The sequence below is a fragment of the Malus sylvestris genome, chromosome 1 (genome assembly GCF_916048215.2).
Source record: "Malus sylvestris chromosome 1, drMalSylv7.2, whole genome shotgun sequence".
In the NCBI taxonomy this organism is placed as follows: Eukaryota; Viridiplantae; Streptophyta; class Magnoliopsida; order Rosales; family Rosaceae; genus Malus; species Malus sylvestris.
In genome coordinates, this window is record NC_062260.1 from 22,349,967 (window position 1) to 22,365,926 (window position 15,960).

Consider the following 15,960-nt stretch of genomic DNA (forward strand, 5'->3'; position numbering starts at 1 on the left):
ATTACTGTGCTTTGAAAAAAAACTGTTAGTGAGAATAAACGGTTGGGCTGTGAGAATAAACGGTTGGGAAATAAATCAGCAGAGTGTTTGGTTAACTTTTTTGTAAAAGTGCTTTTGGAAAAAAAAAACAGTTTGATAGTAGATCTTTTTCATTAAAAGAGTATTATAGCTCCGTGTGCTTTGAAAAAAAACTAGTTTTCCAAAGCTGCAAATAACAGCTTCAACTTTTTCCTTTGATTTCAGCTTATTCTCACAGCAGTTTCCAAAATAAGTTTTTTTTTTTTCAGTTTACCAAATATCTAAAACTCTCATGGGTGCTTTTTTTTTTAAGCACCTCACTCCTAAACCACCCCTAAGTATGTTCTATATAAACAGGGAAGCCATGTGTTGTTACTCCGTGTGAACCTGGCATACTAGTCTTTTATATGCATCGTTTTCTTAACAAGTTGAAACAAACGTAACATGTTAAGCTAACGAAATCTTGTGACTGTTTTTGAGGAGTTAATCTCAAAATCTTTCATGTGCTGGTAAAATTGATGGAAGGAACATTTGAGTCCACTGCAATGTCGATAAGACTTCTGAGTTGTTTCGGGACCCCTTCTATGATTGTATTGTATATCTCTCCGCCGCCGTGTGCGGATAACAGTGAGCTCCCTTTCAGCCATCTGGGTGGCCGCAGCTGTATAAACGTAGGCCTCCCTTTCAGCCTTTGAGGTGGCCAAGTGCGCAGATCTTGGGGGCTCCACCACCCGATTTTTATTCCTCGACAACGGGTGACGGGACTCTCTCGCACAAAAACACTCACATTGTCCTGCTCAATGGGACTCCGACACGTAGCGTTCGGCATGTGTTGCTGGGCCTCGTGGCGTCAACATCTCATAGCTGGCCTAGATTTATTTAGATTTTGATGGCGACGGCCACGGACCCAAATGCTACCCTGAAAATTAAGGAACAAGAAAAAGGGAAAGAAAGTGAAGGGGGTGTGATTGTTAGTGCATCCTTTCTTAATTAAGAGAAATCGGAGAAAAATAAAAACGTTAAATCCTCGCCTGTTTTATATACGTTGGGAGAAATTTGCACGCAATTGGAAATTTATGTTTGTATCGTATTGATTACGTGACAGTTTTGTGTTTGAAAACACGCACGTGAATACATTTCTTGCTGACCGCCAACAAATTCCCCTCGCATCATACTAAGTATTTATAGGTATGATATTTCTTGAGTTTCAAATGCATGCATTCTAAGTCGATACATATATGATGGTCAAATTTTAATCCAATGGTTTGAGTCACTTAGAATGGATCGCAGATAAAAGTCTAATAGTTGAAAAGAATTGATGCAACTAATAAACGTTATGTCTCTACTTTTTTTTGTAGAGAGTACATAAATTCAAGTTTTATGCGTAATAATTATTGAATAACTTATCATGTGACCGAAAGCATCAAACTAAGAAAGTAAAAATTGTAAGATGCTCGTGTATATATTTGATCACTAATATTTGATAGGTGACCAATCTTCTAGATTCGTATCATTATCGATTCTAAATTCTGATAATATGATTCTAATTAGTAGGTGTTGTCAACTGCAAAATTATAAAATTCCACTTTCAATTGGTTGGTCTTATGAAAATTTAAATACTACTCAAATCTTAGGAAACTATGTTCCTTCTTGCTTCCCAGCAAATTCTTTGATCCAATTTTCTAAGGGCTTGGATTTAGTTTTGTTCCCCTTCTCAATCTCTGACCTAATTGCATTCTTTTGAAGGGAGGGGTGAAAATTCGTTGGGTGAGTTCATTATTTGGTTTCCATCTTTAACATATTCACCATTAAATGGGGTTTCAATCTAGTAATGCATTGTCATGTATAAGTTTTTGTAGTTACATTACTAGAATAGAACATCAAATGACGGAAAACTCGTTCTATATAAGTTGTCGTTTACAAACACACACAAACTTTTATGCTTTTTGATTAATCATGTTTCTCTCGTATCACTGTGACAAACGTCTTAGAGCTTATTTGAATGTGTTTTTAAAATGACTGAAAGCGCTTTTGATTAAAATGTTTTTAGAATTAATCATTAGTAAAAATACAAGTAAATTCTCGAAAAGCATTTAAAGTGCTTCATGAAAGAAGTACATAACTAGTGCTTCTTGCATAAAACACTTCAAGTGCTTTTGGAATCCAAAAACATTTTATCTAAAAACGCTTTCAGTCATTTTAAAAGCACATCAAAACAAGCCATTATTAGTTTGCCCCAAAGTTCTAAAAGACAGCAGACGCTAATCGGGCGGTGGACTAGGCATGACCTAGGCGAACTAGACGAATTTAATTAAACTATTATATATAGTATAAATAAGTGTTTGTTTATATTAAAAAAATACATAATTGTATTGGGATACATAAATTAAAAATAGAATGATATATAGATTAGAAAATATTGACAACATGAAGAACCAGAATAGAATGAGTGTTCATCCATGTATTCAACAAGTCTCTTACAATTTATTAAAAAAAAATGCAACATGAAGGTTGTATATTTTCTTTCTAAGTGAGTTGTGACATAAGTGGATGCTTATGCAGTTCTAGGTGTGTTAGGCGAGCGGATCGACGGGCTAGGCAGGTAATTAAGCAGGTCTAAGTGTCTTATCTTAATTTTCAAACTTTTAGAGATTAAAGAGGACCGTTTCAAACGCTTAAAAATTAATTAGGACAGTGGTCAACCATCTAGATTCTAAACGGGAAATTTTAGAACAATTTGCCGAACATATCATTGCTTGCATATTATACTATGAGGAGCAGCACCAATCATGATAAAAACGCATTAGGGATTTTGACTCAAACCATATTAAATTAAACCAATGGTCTGATCTGATGGTTACAGCTGAAAACCACGTCGCTGCTTGGGATGAAAAGTCAGAAGATCGATGATTCATAGACTTGAAAACTTCTATTCAACCTGGTATTGCAAAACCATGGATGGAATATTTCAATGTGGATCGTGCGGATCGTTTTGTTATGCAAAATTGCAAAGGGGGATGCATATTTGTAGCCATCAGCACAGTGCATAGGGGTCGTGACTCAAATGTCACATGCAATATTTCCTATAAGTCATTCTGGTTCGAGGTTGTGGATATGTTTTGGAGGTTGACACTGGTTGTGAGAGTGATCAATCTCCTCTAAACTTTTTAGTCACCAAACAGTAAAGAAATCTAAAATAACGTATTTTTTTTGGGCCAAAAAGTATTCGGATTAGATTAGATCAAGAGTTCGATTATTTTTTATCAATCGAGAAGATGTGTTGTATTTTGCAAAGGTATAGTTAAAAGCACATTCTCTGGTTTATCTTAGACGATTAAGAATTTGAGACAAAAAGAATTTAGGTTTTATTAGACAAAGCATATGTTCCGATTCTATAAAATAAAACCATGCAGATAAATTAGAAACATAAGTCAGACAACTACATGCTTTCAAGGGGAAGCTTTCTGATCTCCATTTTAATTGGAAATGGAATTTTAGCAGGAAAATCTCTTTGGAATAAGATGTTGACAAATGAATAGAGCCAATAGAACTACATAAACAACGGGCTCGATGGAAATTCAACCCATTGAGTCCGGGCTAACTCATTTTGGCCCATGTTGCGTATAAAATGATGACGCTCAACTAATCCACACTAGCACCTTGAGAGTTGGCCCCTTTTAGAATTGGGTGAAATCGAATTTGGGTTGCTCTTATTGTAGCACTTTCAAGTAAGCCTAACAAACGGGTCATGTTGCTCATTTTCTTGTTGTATTCGTTATTTTAACTGGTCGTGTCGTGTTAAACTCGTTAGGTAACATGTTCTTATCAAGTGACTTGATAACGATCGATTCGTTAACATGTCGTTTAATTTTCTGTCAGGTTAACGGGTCATGCAAAAACGTGACATGCTAATGTCTAGATTTGAAAAAGGGTATCTTATAGGGTCTTAATGGGAAAAGAAAAATCCACATAAAGAAAGTAACAAAATTCTAAAATGGGAAAATAAAAATCCAGCTTTCGACTCAAAAGGAAGAAATCAGGTCCGGTTTTATATTAGGCGAGCCTGAGCATGCCAAATAGGGCTAGACCGAAATTGACCCATTGGGCCTGCAACTCTTAATAAGCAAGTGACCCTCCTCCGCTACCGTCGGCGGAAATAAATTACCATTTTTTTAGCATGAATTTTTGAAATATCATATGAACTTTACGTTTTTTTTTTTTTATTTGTCATATGAGCTTTGAATTTTTAAGCAATTTTTTTATATAAATTGTCAAAAATTGTTAATTTTTCATCTCACTCGAACTAAGTCTTCTATCCAAAATAAGCAACGTGCTTTGCACAATTTATCTATGCAGTCTCGATAATTTTTGTTTACGGAATTTATTACTCTTGCTTAATATTTTCTATATACTTGGGTAAAAACTTATTTAATTTTGTAGTATAATACAGTGTTTTTCATTTTTAATATATAAGTGTATGATTAAATATGCCACTTAATATTATGGTTTAGTAGTATTCATCTTCACTTATAAGCGAGCGGTTTAGGTTCTATTATCGTCAAAGGTGAATTTGAATCATTATTGCTAGCAATTGTGAGACTTGGCTAACTCTGACACATTGCGACCTGGAAAGGTCGAAACATGTTGGGCATCACCGTGAGTTGACGTAACCATAACGATAAGTGATGCAAAAAGTGAATAAGATTAAAACTAATTAGAACTAAACAGTGAAAGAGTATGCAATCGTGGGTTGAACCCACTATGATTATTCAGAGCGTAATAGACATTGAGACTACATAAGAGTAGTCAAAACAGCCAAAGTACACTTATTTCATAATAGTGATAAGTTCGTACGTCTAAAACAGAAGGAAATGTCAGAACTGCCGGGATTCCTCGTGTGCCACAAAGAGTACAGCTATCTAGGTCTTGTAGGGGCGAAAAACAAAGTTGAGTGGGTCAGCAAAACAATGCTTATAAGAAAACCTTTAACTTTGAAAATACTGACCCCTCGCCGTGAAACAAGTATGGTTTCCTTAAAACATACTACTCAGGTATATAAACAACAATTTGATAATATTATAGCAGTACTATAACCAGGAATATGCCAAGTAATGATGTATCAAATGCCACAGTAATAATCATGTGATAATCAAGTATAACTAAGTGCTCATCCATCTAAGCTGACACACAAGTTCGAACACATAGTTTTTGACACGAACAGGATTGGGTGTAATCAATATGTTATAATACTATGATCAAGTGAAGGCTGGTGCAGAAGCACGGTCACAAACAAGTCAGATTGCCTAATACAATCTACTCGACATGACTGGCACCTAACTTGGATCTAAGGTGAGCGAACGGTGCGATGTGCACATACACGTGAAGAACTGGCCCTGACCTTGGGGCGAGTACTAACACCAAGGTGCAGCAAGATGAGCATGTACACAAGTATGTATGAATATCATGACAGTAATATATCAGCTATATAGCAGCATTTATCACCATATATATCACAATAACGATACTTGGCAATATAAGCGTAAAAGTGAAGTAAATACGCATTTATGGAAATTATAAATATGTATAGGTATAAAACAACTGCCCACTCACAAGTACGTTGCTGGGTCGTAGCCCCCGAGCCTATCTTGGTCTCGTAAATCCTCGGGATAAGTTTCCCCTATATGTGAAATAACTAAAACAACATTAATTAAAGCACATAACGGAAACCTAAATAAAACCCCCATAGTTTGCTCAAACCTAGGGTTTAAATATATGAAATTGATCTACTCGACGATACGAACACACACGTGTCGACCACATGCCAGCTGGAGGTCGGACGCGTCATCACGCGCTGCCCAAAGGGGCTGCACAGATTTGTCATGCGTGCCCACGCGTTAGCGAGTATAGGTGTACTCTCCATCCTCATGATTTTCTGCAGTTTTGCAGAGTTTTGGGCCAACTTCCAGAGCTTCTAACAAGCTCGATTCTCAACCAAAAACACTTCTACAAAAGAAAAATTAAAGCTAGGAATATGATGTATCGATCCCAATTCACATAAAGTTCGAATATGGTCCATGTTATTAAAAAATTTGGCCTGAAAGTGGCCAAATGACCACGGTTGTAAATTTCCAGAAAACTGAAATTTTCTTCCTAACTTCTAGAGTTGATTTCTAACTCGATACTTAACTAAACTTGGTGATTCAAAAGCCATTTTCAAGTTAAGAGTGTAGAGAACAAATTTATACCTAGTAGGATTCCAGTTGTGGTCGAGGTTGACTGGAAAAATGGGTTGAAAGTGACCAAATGGTCACAGTCCTTGACTGAAAAACGTGCAAGTTTTTCTTCTTCTCGAGTTTTCTGGGTAAAACCATACGTTCAAAACACAAACAAGAGATCAATACCAACCCATAGAATTGAAATGAAGGTTCTAAGGGTTTCTTGAGACTTACCTAAGCCATGAATGGCCTGAAAATCATTATATAGAACTCGCTGAGTCGAACCTTCCGAGTTGGTGAGTCAAAACCTGTCTACACCAGATTTCAAGGACATGGTTGTGATCGTGGGACTGAGATGAACACAATGGTGTAGTTGGTTTGTCACATTTGTGTGTTTTGATATGTTTTTGTGAAGGTTGCAGAGAGGAAGAGGGAGCTCGACGAGGGAGATAGAGAGAGAGGAGAGAGTTCTTCTTTCCTTTATTTTTTCCTTTTTCTGATTGGTGACAGAAATGAGGGAGAGCATGTGATGTGATTGGTTGCTAGAGTGTAGGGATAGATGAGATTGGTTGAGTAAATAATGGCGGGGATGCACGGGTAGGATAAAAAAGGAATTCAAATAATATGATTTTAGATTTCCTACAGTAAAAGGAAATCGAAATCTATCTGAAGTAGATATTTTTACACTTTAAAATCTATGCCGACTCGAACTAGCGTGTACAATTTAAATGCGGTAACGATAAATAAAAAGGAAAGTGATAAGAATAAATCCACGTCACTTGCCAATAAGGGCATAATCGTCAAATTACATACTCAGAGAGAAATTACATATAAAAATTAGGGACGGGTCGTCACAAACACCCTTACTCTCGTAATACATGTAATATTGTTTGTTAAGTAAAAACCTAATAATAAGGGAGTAGAGAAATTAAAAAGTGAAAAAGTAAGGCCTGTAACCACTATTTCAAAGAACCAATAGGATTTGAGAATGCCTAATCTCCATGTCTTGCTTTTTCCCTACCCATCTTCTCAGCAAAAACCAAACGTTAAATGGTTTAATGAGAAGGGCATCTCTCCTTGTATATACCCCTTCAACAACACACAAACCAAATAATAATATTAAGGAATTACAATATAAAAAACAAAAGCTTTTATTTTTAGATTTTAGAAACTGTGCTTAATTTAATTTGAAACCAATAATTTTAAAAGTAAATTGTAGCTATGGTCCCTTAACTTTAACTTAATTGGAACAATGGTTCATCAACTAAAAATTCATTACCATTGGTCCCTCAACTCATCAAAACGTCCCTCAACTTTAATTCAACTGGAGAAATTATCCCTTAACTTTAACTCAATTGTAGCAATGATCATTTCAACATAACTTGTTTTTGATAAAAATTTTGACGTAGTTGATGAAAAAGACCATAGTTACACACTTTGATGAGTTGAGGGACCCTAATTATATAAATTGTTATTCCAACATAACTTATTTTGACAAAATTTTGACGAAATTAATGAAAAGAACTATAGCTACACATTTTGATAAATTGAGGGACCAATGGTAATGAATTTTTAGTTGATGGACTATTGCTCAAATTTGATTAAAGTTGAGGGACAATTGCTATAATTTACTCTAATTTAACTTTAGTTTGGACAAACTTCTTAAATTTGTGTCATGTTACTGAGTTAAATAATACAACTATGCATCACGTAGAAAAAACTAGATGATAATATTAAGTTAACTAACAATCCAAAAAAAATGAAAGAAGAAAACCTATTACTTTTGTGTATTATAAATGGTACTTATTTTAATTTGAAAATAGTAATTTTAACATTAGTTTAGACAATTTTTATGAGTTTGTGGAGTTTCTAAGAAATCCGAAGCCACTGAGCTCCCAAAAGGTCTCGTGTTATAGGAGGTGAGCATGTACATACAAGGTACATCACCCCCTTTCCGTTGGTCAATATGGGGAGTTACAATGCATCATTAGAACAAACTAGATAATAGTATTAAGTCAAATAACAGTCTTAAAAAGTTACTTAGTATTACGGTCTAGTGGTATTCCTCTTCATTTGTAAGTGAGAGGTCTTGGGTTCGATTCTCGCCTAAGATGAATTTGAACCACATTATTGGTAGTTCATTGTGAGGCTTAGCCTATCCCTTTCCCTTTAGTGTAGATAATATCATTTGTTAAAAAAAAAAAAGTCCAAAAGAAAAAAAAAATTGCATTAAATAATACAACCATGCATCATTTAGTCTAAAATACTGCTAAAAACATAGAAAAATTTGACAGTAATCGTCAGTGTATTCGTGCGCGACTCCGAAACGGAATCAATCGAGGTGGGATCAATGCATGCTGCAGTGGGCGATGAAACCCCATTTTTTGGAGCTGTGGCAACCTTTAATGGTGGAGTTGAGGTAGCTACTCGGACTCCCAGTTGAATAATCTCAGAGACGGAGTAATTCAGTTTGCAAATAACTTATGAAGAACTAGATGCTCATTTTGTGGAAGAAAAAGGTATGAAGAAAAAACTTCGCTAACATCTGTTAGAGGCAAGAGGGCAAGCATTAACACAACAAAAATGTTGCTTTTTCGTGACTGAAAGTCACGAGTTCGAGTCATGAAAATAATTTCTTTACAAAGCAAATGTAATGTAGCATACGATAGACATTTCCCCTTGACCCTTGCAAAGCGGGAAGTTTTTTTTTTATTTTTGGAAACTAGCGGGAAGTTTTGTTGGCTTGAGATTGTCTTGTAATGTCCATTAGGGGCAGGAGCTGGAAAAAGAAAAATAGAGGGTTGGGTGTTAGGTTTTGGTTCCAGTCCATGGTTGTTTTTTTTGTTTTGTTTTGTTTTGTTTTTTTTTTTTGTAAACTTGGGTACCAGACCAGAGGGATGGGCAAAATACCCGCGGTTACCCGCTCATTTAAATTTCACGGTTATGGGTATAACCGTTTACCCGTGAAATTTAAATGGGGTGGTTATGTGTATTAACCAATGTTATAAACGGGTGACCGTTTATCCATTTATTTTATATATGTAATGTTGAATATTTTAAAAAATAAAATTTTATATATATGCGGATGTTTGACAGGGAATGGGAAGTTGTGTTATTAACCCAACAATCACATCTCTTCAAGTTGAATGTTGTATCTTTTGATTGTTGCCGAAAAGTCATGCTTCATGGTTAACAAGTGTAATCCTTCTCCTAACCATGTTCTCTATCAGACAAAACTTAAATCAATGCTATTGACTATGGTGCATGGTTTATATAGCTAATTATAATATAATGTAGCTCATACTACTTTATAAACGGGTATTAAACGGTAAATGGGTAAATGGGTTAAAAAGGGTAAATGGGTAAATGGGTTAAAAAAGGTAAATGGGTAAATGAGTATTAAACGGTTACAGTTAAATGGGTAAATGGGTTAAAAAGGTTAAATGGGTAAATGGGTATTAAACGGTTACAGTTAAATGAGTATGCTGTTATGGGTATGGTTAACCGTTTATAAACAGTTATGGGTATGGGTATAACCGCTTAGGCAATTACCCAAATGGTAAACGGTTATGCGGGTATGAGCATAAACGGTTATGGGTAAATAACCGTGGTTACCTGCTCGCCATAACCGTTGCCCATCCTTAGTACCAGTCCATGGGTTTTTAACATTTAGGTTTGTTGTATGTAATTTTTCGTCCCTTTCATTAAATTTTTGTTTTAATGCTTTTGGTTAAGAAAAGTCTATAGAAATTATTTTCATTAAAGCTCTTTTAAATATATTTGAAAATTAAAATTCAATGGGATAACAATACAAAAATTAATTTGTAGTAGATTTTGAAAAAATAGAAAATGTTGGATCAGAAATTTAAAAGTTTTTAAATCTTGATAGGCTGTCACATCCCGGCCCGGTCCACCACATCCCGAGCCTGTTCCACCACGGTAGCACGATATTATTCGCTTTGGACTTACTATTCCCTTATGGTTTTGTTTTTGAGAACTCACGAGCAACTTCTCAGTGGGTCACCCATCCTGGGAGTGCTCTAGCCTCCTTCTTGCTTAACTTCGGAGTTCCTACGGAACCCGAAGCCAGTGAGTTCCCAAAAGGCCTCGTGCTAGGTAGGGATGAGAATATACATTTAAAGATCACTCCCTTGGCCGATGTGGGATGTTACATAGGCAACTTCAATATTCATCCAAATGTTTTCAAATATATTAGGATTGTGATAAAAAAATTCAATGACGGAATGAAATTCTAATCCATCATGCACCCATAAATTCGGACTTGGATTGTCTGCCCTCCCCATCCCATACCCTTCCCATGCTTTCCTATTTTTGTGGTCACAGTTAAGCCATGTCAAGATTTTATATTTCCATTACATTTTGTCTTATTATTTCTATAAAAAAAATCAATATAAAATGTTGACGTAACTTAACCGTGACCACAAAATATAGGAGGGCATGGGATGGGAAAGGCAGACAATCCAAGTCCCATAAATTCATGGTAAACCAATTTAATTAGGAATTCTGGAATCCAAAATTAAATTCATGTAACTCTCGTTTGAGTTTGACCAAAAATTGATTTATCATGTCCCCACATAAAAAAACAAATAAATAAATGAGAATATTTTTTATAATCATTTTTTAAAATCCGCTTTGTGAATAGACACAATTTCAAATTTAAACTCATCCGACCGTAATATGTGGAGCCACTCGTAGTAGAGAAATTTTCTATTGTGATCGGAACACGAGTAGTATATCATGTATTTTTACGTAAGTGATGAGAAATTTACTTTTTAACATACAAATCTATCATTTGTATAATGACATGTGATGTACCACCTAGTATATCGATCACAATGAAAAATCACTCCTCGTGGCGAGGAAAAATGCACTCAAATAAATTACCAAAAAGAAAAATTGAAGGGAAAATCCTTGTCAATTTCCGGGAGCTTTGGTTTTTTGACTCGGCATCTCATATATTTCCACGGTCAACTAAACCTATATTCTCATCTTCCCACCGCTCCCAAACCCCCTCCATTAAGAACCCGCCACTCCACTCACCGGGTTCAAACCCAAAACCCATGACCCTGCGTTGACCCCTTTTCTTTCCCGCCATCCAATCAGAAAAGCCGCATCACAAAAGGGTAAACAAAACCCTTGTCGCTAAGCAAAGCAGTACACTTCTACTGTTAATCGCTCTGTGTATATATATGTGTGTATATATGTTTTGTTTGTACAAAGTTTTGTGCTTTCTGGAAGAACAGAAGGCAATGTAGGCGATCAGAGATCAGGAGTCTTCAAAACCCTACATAACATTGCAGTTAATTGCTTCTGTTGATTTTGACTGCTGGGTAATCGGTATTTAAGGTAAATTCTTTCAGTCTTTGATGTTTCCCATCAGTGAAAGTTTTGATCTTTGGATGTTTGTGCGTCTGGTAGAAGTGTTTTCAATTGTTTGGCTTTTTTTTTCTCTTGATACTGGGAGGAGGAGAATTGAATTCGGACCTCGGACGCTGGGTTGAATGCTCTTAACCAACTGGGTTACGATCCCCTTGCCAACTGTTTAACCTTTAAATTATTGATTTTTGGGGGTTTATTGCTTATTTTCCAATTGGGTTTATGCTTATTTATTATTTAGTGATTTGTATTGTATGTACTTTTAGTAGATTGCTTGGATACTCAGGGCTGTGTAGGTTTAGCAAATGTAGAGAGAAATTAGCAAACAGTTCTCAAAATTCAGATTATGTTGGTTTCCAGAAGGGTATTTACTATTTGTTTGATTGATTGAATCTTGCCGGGAATTTAGTATTCGGACCTTGTACTCCGCTTATGTTATTAGTGCTGGAAGCCATTTTGTTCTAGAGATTTGACATTCTCTTATGTGAAACAGTAGTGAATAATGAGTGCCCAAAGTGCATTGGATAACACCCTCAGGGAAATACTACATGTTGTCCAACCCTTGCCCAAGGATTGGACAGCACGGTCGCAAATCATTCATGAGTTACGAGAAGCCATTGAATCCATGGAATGTTTAAGAGGTGATATGTGTAACAGTTTCATGGTTCTACATTTCTACTGTTCGTCGTTGATTCACTATAAATGCTCATTCAGCCTACCTATTTTTAACGAGCTGCAGTTTGTAATGAGGAAAAGAATAACACAAATTTGGTTTTGACATAATTGGCATATTAACAGGTGCAACTGTGGAGCCATTTGGGTCATTTGTGTCTAATCTTTTCACAAGATGGGGGGACCTGGATGTTTCAATTGAGTTTACCAATGGTTCATTTGTTTCATCTAATGGAAAAAAGCAGAAACAGCGTTTACTGGGAGATGTTATGAATGCTTTGAGACAGAAAGGTAGGATTGTTGTTTTATCTTTATTAATTGTTTATATTTTTATTTTCAGGCCTCCTTACTTAAGCATATATCCTAATCATCTCTAGGAAACTTAATGCGTTAATTAAAAGAATATGTTGGCACAATTGAGAAATATTTCCTGGTAATGGCAACAAATTATGCATAGGGGTTGGTCTTGGACTGTCATTTATGTATAGGTTTCCTGAGTATGAAAAAGAAACAAGGAGTGTGTGTATATGTCCGTATATCTGTATTTGGGGAGTTTTGTTTGTTTAATTACAGCCTCTCCAATTTAATTTTGAACGAATATTCATATTCAGGTGGATGGAGGAAGTACCAATTGATACCCAATGCAAGAGTTCCCATTTTAAAGGTTGAAAGTCATATCCAAAACGTCTCCTGTGATATTTCAATCGATAATCTGAAATGTCAAGTGAAGTCCAAACTCTTGCTCTGGATCAGTGAGATGGATACACGCTTCCGCGACATGGTTTTACTGGTATAGTGATACTGCAGATTAGAATTCGCTTTCTAAAGGAGAAGTGTATGTATCTGACATAATCTTCTAGCTTTTGTAGGTAAAGGAATGGGCAAAAGCACACAAAATAAATAATCCAAGAGCCGGGACTTTCAATTCATACTCTCTCACGTTGCTTGTGCTATTCCATTTTCAGGTAATCTTAAATCCTCATTTCTGCCTTCTGGTGTTGATTTGAAAGTAATTTAAATTGTGAGGGATTATTTAGACTGTTTTCGCTGCACTTTAGTATATCTATGATGGTTGATATCAACCTAAATTGCTGGAGGTGGATTAGCAGCAAATTCTGTAATCTTTAAGATGGTTCAGTCTCTTGTCACTTCCATCATCTGTTATCAATATATATGATTAAGTTGTGTCTTGTGTGTAATATATGCTCCTAATTTTAGCTTATTATATTTCTCATTTGTAAATTTTCTTTTTCAGACATGTTCACCCGCAATTTTGCCACCTCTTAATGATATATATCCTGGAAATATCATTGATGATCTTAAAGGTACTTTTCATCTCTCAACCGGTGACCCCATTTTCTATATTAATTGGCCGTTCGTTGTTGGTGAAATTTGAATAGAAGTTGTTCTGATGGACGGTTGTGTGTACAATATGAGAGTAGTCTTCTCCCTTTGATGTCGTCGTTGAAGAAGTACTGGTTTGTTAGTTGAATTATTGTAGTTTCAGATTGCTCTTCTATGCAGCAAACTAAAACAACCAAAAGAAGTTCTTAGTTGTAGACAAACCAAATTATAATTTCAATCTTTTAATTGCTCTGTTCCTTAAGTTGCACCGACATAGTCCTTCTACTCAGAGTAGGGACGATTTGGGTAAGAATTAGAGCCAGTGTATGTTCTCTTATTAGTAAGTTTGCATATGCTTTAGATAATCCACTGCGGTGAGATTGTCGAGTTAACTCTTATCTTCTTTTTTCTAGTTATCTCTAGTGTATACTGTTAGTTCATACATTTTTTACAATATTGTACGAGAAGTATTATTGAGGGTCTTTTAAACCACGTTGATTTAGTGTTTTGTAGTATTTTAATAAGAATTTGTTTGAGCATACATAATGGTACCTAAAATGCGTCGGACAGAGAATTTGTAGATCTGATTAGAACAAATATCTTATTACTTATGCTATATGCAGGCTTGAGGGTTGATACAGAGAGACACATCGCAGAAACATGTGGTGCAAATATAGAAAGGATAAAAAGAGCATACAGCATGAGACCAAAAAACAGAAGTTCTTTGTCTGAGCTTTTAGTCTCATTCCTTGGGAAGGTATTTTCTACATTCACAAATAACTTGAATACATTCACCTCTCCCAGACCCTGCGTAAAGCGGGAGCCTTGTGCACTGGGTACGACCTTTTACAAATAACTTGAATCGTAGTTTGTCGTGTTTTTAATAGAGATTGGTATGCTCAAGAATTCCACTCCTGAAGAATTTGCCTTACCCTTTCCTCAGGAACGTTTGGTTAGACATTTTTCAATTTGATGATGGTTTTTTCATAAATTTGCAGTTTTCTGACATTAGTACGAGGGCTTCAGAGTTTGGAATTTGCACTTATACCGGACAATGGCACGCCATAGAAAGCAATACGAGATGGTTGCCGAAAACTTCTTATTCCCTATTTGTAAATCCATCCCTCTCTCTTTATCTTTTTTAGGACTTGATGATGGCCTTTTTGTTAATGATATTTATTGCTGTAACCACTGCTGATTTTGCCACTGGAATTGGTGCATGGATAGATTGAAGATCCTTTTGAGCAGCCAGAAAACATTGCCAGGGCTGTTAGGACCGGTGAACTGACAAGGATATCAGGAGCATTTGCGATGAGCCACCACAGACTTATCTCAACCAATCACAGTTCATTTTCTAACATGCCTGATCAGAGGTCTCTTCTTGCCACCCTAGTCCGACCACAAACTTTACATCTTATTGTAGGACCACCTGTTAGGAATCCGGTATACAATCCTGAGCACCGCCAACCAACTCAGCCACAATGGTTCAGGGCTGAGAGCTCACGTTGGCGAACACCAACCAGCAATAATGGCGCTCGAAAACCAACTCATCCTCAGGTGAACCAACTGGTGCCCTCACCTTCACCAGTGCAACCTCTTCTGGTGCCCATGCTAGTGCACTCACGCTCACAAGTGCAACCTCCTCGGGCGCACAAGCTAGTGTACTCACCCTCACAAGTGCAACCTCAATTGCAGACGACGGAGCCAAAATGGTCTGACAACAGGTCAACCACGGGGCCAAAACAGTATCGCAACGGGTCAACCACCAAAAAACCTCCTCCGCAAACACACCAAGATCGACCACAGCAAATGTGGAGACCAAGATCTGATACAAGCTGAATGTGTGATGTGAGTTTTTCCATTCAAACATGCGTTGCCTGGCTTTTGGTTGATAAGTAAGAAACATTTCAAGTATGCAAGTTGGATCGTCACGGCTGGTTCGATGCAACCTAGAATTCAAGTGAGAAACAAGTGATCGAGTCTTTGTTCTTTTGTTTTATCGACTGAAAGATTACGCTGGTCCGAAGATTCCCTCGGATTGGTTTAGGGTTCATCAGTCACTCTCCTGCACAAATGAAATGTGCATGATATGTGTGTATAAGAGAATATTGATGTTTGGTGTAGAGTATGACTTAAAGAAGCAAACGGGTTGCTTCTGCTCAATTTCTCTACCTACCATTTTCAGGGATGTTTGGACCCGAGAAATTACTTTTCCGCACCTATTTCAGCACACCCTTATTTATTTATACGTCTATTGATTTTCGTTAGACATAAACAAATGCGCGTGTGAAAATCACTTCCAGACGGACCCTTT

General features: G+C 36.4%; 1 protein-coding gene and 1 long non-coding RNA gene across 3 annotated transcripts; one reads left to right on the forward strand and one right to left on the reverse strand.

Annotated features, from left to right (window-relative positions):
* Positions 1-5,543: 5,543 nt before the first annotated feature.
* LOC126623018 (uncharacterized) lies at positions 5,544-6,787 on the reverse strand. Its single transcript, XR_007623559.1, has 3 exons — positions 6,468-6,787; positions 6,264-6,375; positions 5,544-6,021 (listed from the first exon to the last, which is right to left on the reverse strand). It is a non-coding gene; the product is annotated as an uncharacterized LOC126623018 (long non-coding RNA).
* A 4,480-nt stretch (positions 6,788-11,267) lies between these two features.
* On the forward strand, positions 11,268-15,868 carry LOC126621891 (protein HESO1). Of its 2 annotated transcripts, none has more exons than XM_050290515.1 (9): positions 11,268-11,600; positions 12,127-12,271; positions 12,429-12,593; positions 12,914-13,092; positions 13,172-13,267; positions 13,558-13,627; positions 14,270-14,403; positions 14,645-14,758; positions 14,874-15,868. In XM_050290515.1, the coding sequence occupies exons 2-9, from the start codon at positions 12,133-12,135 to the stop codon at positions 15,483-15,485; spliced, it is 1,509 nt and encodes a 502-aa protein (XP_050146472.1). In that variant the 5' UTR covers positions 11,268-11,600; positions 12,127-12,132; the 3' UTR covers positions 15,486-15,868. The 2 variants fall into 2 exon arrangements, with proteins under 2 accessions (XP_050146472.1, XP_050146464.1); XM_050290507.1 differs by having other exon boundaries at positions 11,269-11,600; positions 12,124-12,271.
* Positions 15,869-15,960: the final 92 nt, after the last annotated feature.

Bases quoted from the DNA above. Each gene is read 5' to 3' on its own strand.
- LOC126621891 (XM_050290515.1), top strand. From the start codon at position 12,133: ATGAGTGCCCAAAGTGCATTGGATAACACCCTCAGGGAAATACTACAT. The intron at 12,272-12,428 runs GTGATATGTGTA...GCATATTAACAG, and splicing joins ATCCATGGAATGTTTAAGAG to GTGCAACTGTGGAGCCATTT. The intron at 13,268-13,557 runs GTAATCTTAAAT...TTTCTTTTTCAG, and splicing joins TTGTGCTATTCCATTTTCAG to ACATGTTCACCCGCAATTTT.